Source organism: Hypanus sabinus, unplaced genomic scaffold (assembly GCF_030144855.1).
Source record: "Hypanus sabinus isolate sHypSab1 unplaced genomic scaffold, sHypSab1.hap1 scaffold_2319, whole genome shotgun sequence".
NCBI classification, from domain to species: Eukaryota; Metazoa; Chordata; class Chondrichthyes; order Myliobatiformes; family Dasyatidae; genus Hypanus; species Hypanus sabinus.
Window position 1 is genome coordinate 21,494 of NW_026780433.1, and position 7,606 is coordinate 29,099.

The 7,606-nt window shown below is 42.4% G+C and overlaps 1 protein-coding gene across 1 annotated transcript; it reads left to right on the forward strand.

Annotated features, from left to right (window-relative positions):
- Nucleotides 1–570: 570 nt before the first annotated feature.
- Nucleotides 571–7,288, forward strand: LOC132387891 (NF-kappa-B inhibitor beta-like; the record flags this gene model as incomplete). The annotated part of the gene is made up of 4 exons (XM_059960214.1): nucleotides 571–699; nucleotides 886–1,126; nucleotides 4,551–4,639; nucleotides 7,010–7,288. Coding segments are annotated over 4 exons (723 nt in total), but the record flags the coding sequence as incomplete, so codon positions are not given.
- Nucleotides 7,289–7,606: the final 318 nt, after the last annotated feature.

A 7,606-nucleotide genomic window follows, 5' to 3' on the forward strand; every position in this document is an offset into this window, starting at 1 on the left:
GTTTGATCAGTCACGGTTGTTAGCCCTGAGCTGAACTCCTGAACCTGTAGAACCAGTGGACGACTCAGTCAGTCCTCTAACTTTGACCAGCTTGGCATGGGTGACTTTACCAAGAGCCAAAGCATAAAGTCTTGACTCGAGCCAGCATAGCTCTCCGGGTCATTGAGGCGCGCAAGCCTCCAAACCCTGTGACAAGGTTGTGGTCCTCTGGAGATGAGCCTCTCTCATCCTCTGCTCCTTTCCTTTCTCCCATGGTCCACTCTCCTCTCTAGCCCTTTACCTTTCCCACGCACCTGGCTTTACCCATCACCTTCCAGCTAACTCTCAGTCAGTAACTCAGTCAGCTAACTGTTAGTAACTCTCTCTCTCTCTCTCTCTCGCTCTCTCTCTCAGTCTGGCAAGTCCCAAGTGGACTTGAACCAAAGTATATAGCCCTGACTCCAGTTAGCTTGGCTCTCCAGGTCATTGAGGTGCGCAAGCCTCCAAACCCTATGCCAAGGTTGTGGTCCTCTGGAGATGAGCTGTATGTAACCATTCTCAAACTATGACCACCAAAGGATGATCAGCTGATGTCTGGAATTTTGTTTTAAAAGGATACTGCACCTGACCATCATTCATGAAGAAGATTGCTTGCTGGAGCGCCTTCTCTACTATATCAAGGGTACGGATTTTCTCAACCTGCAAAACAACATGAAGCAGGTACTGAGAGTGCAGACGGAAATAATTACTTTGGTTTTGTGTCATTCAGAAATTTACTTAGAAGTTTCCTTGTCGCCAGCAGATCAGTTGTTTTTCTCAATGAAAGTGCAAACTCTCCTTCCATTTCCCATTCAGTAGTTAAAAAAAAACTCTCTCCTTCGTTCCCACACCTCTCATCTCTTTCAGACCGCACTGCATTTGGCAGTGATCCTCGAGCGACCAGATTTTATAAAGAAGCTGACAGCGGCTGGAGCGAGCCTCTTGCTTCAAGAGAAGGATGGGAACACTGCCTTACACCTCGCTTGCAAGGAAATGGCACTTGCCTGTGTCCAGGCACTCCTGTTTCACCATTCCAGTGACCTACATTATTCCAACTTGGTGGACCCTTCACAATTCAAACAGCAGCTACATTTCTATAACTACCAAGGTAAAGATCCTGAGATTTAATGTTTACTTTCAAAAAATTCTGACTAGTATTCACCAATTTAGTTACCAGGCAGGAAAACTGGTGTCTGACGAGGTTCTAATTTCTAATTAAATCCAACCTTAACAATAGTGTTCTACTTGTTGGTTTATCGTTTAAATAAAATTAAAGTCTATAGGTCACCACTGTCCTTCCCACATTGCAGGGTGAGGTGTAAGCTGTTGATGACTGTGCATTTAACTAGTGCAGAGAAACCCAAACCTGTTACCAGATCTCTGTTTATTTTCTGATCCTCTGGGTTCTTCCAGGAGTCGGGACTGATGAGGAGTCTTAATTCCACGATTTCAGCTTATTTTAGAGTACAAGCAAGCATACAAATACTGAGCAAACTAAATAAAGAGCTGAGAAACAATACTAAGAGGAATATGGATGTGAAGACAAAACAATAAAGAAAGAAAAGATGGCGCTTCTGAAAAATCTATTGCTTTTATAGATAACCCTCTCACCAGGCTTGTATACGAACTTGGCTCGTTAGTCAGCTCTGCTAACAGCCATATGACTGCGGCAAGAAGACCATCTTTCATAAACAAGATACATCTAGGGTCGGTATGATTTGGAGTTCAACCAAACAGGAACGTTGTGATGTTCTGATTAAAGCACCTCGATTTGAGCGAATGCTGTGTAAATGCTGCCCATACATAATTGTCAGTCAGCCAGAAATAACATAGTGCACAGCAAAAAATTATAAAGGAAATATATTTACAAATTTCGACATTATCAGTTAGTAGGAAAAGGAAAAGAAAAAAAATAATATAAGGGCCCATTACAGTTAAATCAGTCCAATGTATACAGTTTGTTCGATGCCTTTCTGGTATTGACCCTTCCTCCTTGGAGCCATTCATCTTCACAAAGCATTTGTAACTGGGACTCTCCTTCCCAAGGCACTCTGCGGGACTTTCGCTCCTGTCCTCTCCACAGCTCCCACCAAAAAAGGCTACTGTCCCTCACAAAAATTTCTCTCTGTCCCACTCTCTCCAGAACTTACTCCCAATTCCACTATCCTGTTTGGCTGACACAACATTCCTAATTTGAGCGGTAGGCTTTTGGCCGAAATGAAAACATTCTACCAGCAGGACATGCAGTGTTTGCAGAAACTTCTAAAGTGAAGTACCTACACCATAGCATTTGAAATCTTAACCAGGGCATTTCATATAGATAAGATAAAGGTTCCTTAGATAGGAAGCTAGTTAATAGATTACATAATTAAAACAGTTATATCACTTGGGTAATGTGCTAATACTTTGCTGATGAAAAATGAGAAAGGCGATAAACTGTTATTTTAGCTGCCATACCGCTTTCTGCCAGTGAGTGTGAAAAATACACAGTCTTAAAAAATACAAATTTTAAATAAAAAGTATTATTTTTAAAATAAACAGTGGTTTCCCACACAATTAGATTAGGTGAGATTACCTTTATTTGTCACATATATATTGAAGTGTACAGTGAAATGCATTGTGTCAGTAGGTAACATAGTACATTCTTGTGCTGGGGGTGGTTTGCAAGTTTTGTCGTATGTCCTGTGCCAATATTACATGCCTACAGCTTACAGTCCTAACCTGGAATGTGGGAGGAAACTGGAGCACCTGGAGGAAACACGTACATGGTCACAGGGAGAATGCACAAATTTTTTGTAGACAGAGTGGCAAGAATTGAAGCTGAGTTGCTAGCACTGTAATAGTGTCACACTAACTGCTATGTTACCTTGCAAGCAATATTTATGAACTACTATAGGAAGATTCTTCAATTACTGCTAGACTTGCATAGTATAAAGCAATTATCCACCTCCTTCAAGCCACAGATTTTACTGCTTTGATTAAATAGCTCACACACATAAATTTCAGACCATCTTGACCTCAGTCACTCTCACTCTTGGAGTAGATAGTCATCAAAAGTCAAGGTACCCCAATGACCTATTCTTAAAGTTGCAAACAATACCAAGCATTGTCCAAATGGTTTAATTCTCCTCCACCCAACTCAACCCCATTCTCTTGCTTTCCCCCTGTAACTTTTGATGCCCTTACTTATCAACCTCTGCTTTAAAAATCACCAAGGACTTTCCCTCCACAGCCATCTGTGGCACTGAATTGACCAACCTCTGCCTAAAGAAGTTACTCCTCATACCCAAAGTTTCATTTCCAAGCTTATTGTCTGTTATGCTCCTGGTGTTTAGGGCAGCGATGAAGTTTTTTTTATTGCTGTTTTAGTAACAGTTTTGTTTTAACAATCAGGGTTGTTGCCCTGAGCTGAAGCCCCAAACCTGGAGGACCAGCAGCTCACTCAGTCTGGGGTCTACCCTTTGATCTTTTTGGCCTGGTTGACCAAGAACCAAAGCACAAGGCCCTTACACAGCCAACATTGCTCTCCAGGTCACTGAGACACACAAGCCTCCAAACCCTGCGACAGGGTTGAGATCCTCTTGGGACATTTCCAAATTGAATTACATTAATTAACTCAGCACGTGGACTGAATTAGATCCTGCAGGCCTTGCCGCTGTCTGTAAGTTGCTTGTACGTTCTCCTTTTGACTACATGATTTCCTCCGTATGCTCCAGTTTTCTCCCACAGTCCAAAGAAATTGTGCTGCGACCAGACTAGGATTAAATTGGTGGTTGCTCGAAGGATCTTATCCGCACTGTATTCAATGTGGGCGGCAAGGTAGTGTGGTTAGCACAACGCTTTGCAGTACAAATGGCCCAAGTTCAATAAGGAGTTTGTTCATTTTCTTCGTGACTACGTGGGTTTCCTCCAGGTGCTCCGGTTTCCTCCCACATCCCAAAGATATATGGGTTGGTACGATCATTCTAAATTGTTCTGTGGTTAGGCTGGGGTTAAATCAAGGGTTACTGGGCGACATGGCACAAAGGGCCAGAAGGACCTATACTGCAGTGTATCAGAAATCACAATAAAGGTCGAGGTGTGACCTGATAGATGTATGACTATGATAGGGTAAATCTTTAACTCCCCACCCCCCACTCCCGCCATGCCACTGATAAGGATATCAAAAAGCTAGAAATAAGTAGGAACTTTGGTCCATGGTAAAGTGTTTGGGGTTCCTTTTCATCAGATCTCCAGTACGTATCATTGGATATGAACGGAGAGAATAGTTTGCAACCCTCCCATTGGATTGCTCACTTGGGAACATTCACACCTGACCTCAGGACATAACCCCGTTAGGAAGTGGTGCCTCCAGGAAAGCTGAAGAAAATCGAACTGAAAAGGAAAAGTTGATGTGTGCAACAACCAGGCAGAAAAGCATGTCCTAAATGTAATTGGGGAACAGAGGTGAAAGGCCATCTGCTGATTGGGACCAAATGGCTTATTGCTGATATCTGTTTATTGTATTTTAATGCTTCTCCCTTTTCCCTCAGGTTTAACACCCCTCCACTTGGCAGTAATACTTAATGATGTTAAGATTGTGGAGTATCTTCTGCAGTTTGAACTGGACATAAATGCAAAGGCAAGTTCTTTAAAATCTCTGAAACAGTTTAAGATACAAGGCACTGCATGGTCAATGAGGGTGGGGAGGGTGATCAAATAATCTTTATTGCTTTTGCTGTAGTCCGAGGGAGAGGGGACTGGCCCTTTTTTTTTTGGAATGAGTTTGTCTTTTATCTAGGTTTCTCCCCTCTCACAGATCTCCTTTCTCAGCTGTGAGTGTGAGTGGGCTGTTCACTCCAGCACTGCGTTGTCCCGTGAACAGTTTGCAGAGTGCGAGTCTGGATCAGAACATGTCCCCCTCTGAGACTAACTGTCGAGGCTGTGTATGCCAGACATTACATACCCCATCTCGTTTCACAAAGGAGAGCACAGGTGTCCATGCTTTGGGCAGTGTTCCTTGCAATTGCAATAGACATTAATGTTTTTCCAAATTGGATCTTCTGACCTCAGAACTGTTTGCCTTCAGAGTCAAAGTGAAGTTTATTATCAGAGTACTTGTACATCACCACATACCACTCTGAGATTCGTTTTCTTGTGGGCTTACTCATCAAACCTATAGAATAGTAACAATAACAGGATCAATGAGAGATCAACTGGAGTGTAGAAGACAACAAACTGTTCAAGTGAAAATATAAATAAATAGCAGTAAATAACGAGAATATGAAATAACAGGATAAAAACTCCTTAAAGTGAGATCGTTGGTGTGGGATTCAGGGTAATTAACAGTTCTCAGTAGCTGTTACCGCTAGCACAATATTTAATAGATTTTTTTTCACTTGTGCTTTGTTCCTATACCCCATCCTCAGCTTAACTCCTGGAAATGCCCAAAAAGTAGCAGCAGTACTTGCTCAAACATGCCTCCTAATGGTCAAAGGTAGTCCAGAAACTGTTAGTTATTCTCCAGTGTTTAGGATTTTCAACGCACTAAATATTGACTGTTTCTGGCTACAGGAGCGCCACGCTAAAGTATTGGTTAGTAAGATGCTATTACAGCTCGGGGCAGCAGAGTTCAGTTCCAGTGTAAGGAGTGTGGACATTCCATGATTGTGTGGGTTTCCTCCCACAGTCTGAAGACCTACTAGTGGTGCAATTAGCAATTGGTCAGTATGACGTTGTGGGCATCACTGAGTTGTGGCTGAAAGAAGATCATAGGTGGGAGCTTAATATTAAAAGATACACTTTGCATGGAAAGGACCGGCAAGAAGGCATAGGTGGTGGTATGGCTCTGTTGGTAAAGAGATCATGCTGAGGGTTATAAGACACTAGTCACGGAGTATTGTCAACAGTTTTTGGTGCCCCATATCTCAGAGAGGATGTGTTGCCATTGGAGAGAGTCCAGAGGAGGTTCATGAGGCTGATTGTAGGAATAATGGGGTTAACATATGAGGAGAGTTTGGCAGCTTTAGACCTGTACTCACTGGAATTTAGTAAAAAAATGTGGGGGGGTGCAGGGTATCTCATTGAAACCTGAATATTGAAAGGACTAGATAAAGTGGATGTGGAGAGGATCTTTCCTTTGGTGGGGGTGCTCAGATCTAGAGGGCACAGCCCCAAAATTGAGGGGCAACCCTTAGAGATAAGGAGGCTTTTTCTTTAGCGAGAGAGTACTGAATTTGTGGAATGGTCTGTCATAGACAGCTGTGGAGGCCAAAACCATGGATATATTTAAAGCAAAAATTGTTTCCTGATTGGTCAAGGCAGCAAAGGTTATGGCAAGATGGCAGGCTGAGTTGGATCAGGGATTAGCCACGATGGAATGGCGGAGCAGACTTGATAGGCTGAATGGCCTAATTCTGCTCCTGCATCTTGTGGTCTTATAGTTGTTAGGTTAATTGGTCATTGTGAATTGTCCTGTGCCTAGGTTATGTTTACATAGGCGGGTTTATGAACAGCATGGCTCATTGGGCTGGAAGGGCCTGATCCGTGCTGTATCTCTAAATAAATATCAGTTAGGATGGCTTGTAGCTTCCCTGTATCACTCTGTTTTTGGGGTGTGATGCATGAACAGAAATGATCATCTAACTGATGAAATTAAAGGTTCAAAGGTTCATTTTATTATCAAAGTATGTATGTAGAATACAACTCTGAGATTCGTCTTCTCTAAATAGCCATCCAATACAGAAAAACCATGGAGTCATTGAAAGACAACCCCTTTCCCCCATCACACAAAAGGGGAAAAAAAACAAGAGCTATCAAACCCCAACCCACTCGCCCCCAAACTCCTCCCTCGCACAAAAATTAACTGAATGCCTACCCAGAAAACAGTGCTGGAACATCAAATCCCCAACCCCTCCCCGCAAAAAAACAGTGACAATAATATGGTCAGAAGGTGTTTTTTTTTTGTAAAGGGAAACCTATGGGATATTTAAACTTCAATTTCTGTCTGTAGGAGAAGTGTGCAGGTCGGACTGCATTACATTTGGGAGTAGAAAAGCAGAATCTTCACATCGTCAGACTCTTACTAAAGAGGGGAGCAGATGTTCATGCCCAGATGTACAATGGCTACACACCAATTTGTCTGGCGGTGTTCTTGCCCGATTCTGGAATAACCCAAATGCTCAGAGACTATGGCTCTTCAGAACCAATTACAGATGATGAGTCAGATGAAGATGAAGGAATAGATGAAGATGGTGTGGTACGTAAAACTGTTTAACTGAACTCCAAATACTCATGGGTGGGTACAACTCAACTATGATATTAGAAGAGAGTTTCTGTACTTGAACAGTCCCAAGGAGGAAGGATATTTCCACATTAGACAGATACTTTCAAGGTGAAGATGAGCATTCCACAATGGAGTTTTTTTTCCTTTCCACCTGCAACTGAGTCACAGTTTGATGATTCCTTGTACTTCCTTAATTCCAGTGTTGTTAATGTGGTGCCCCAATCTGTAACCTCTGGAACTGGGACAAGTTGATTGCTCTTGCACTAATCAGGAGACATAAATCTAGCTTTTTTTTAAACTCTTAAGAACTACTTGTTTACACTT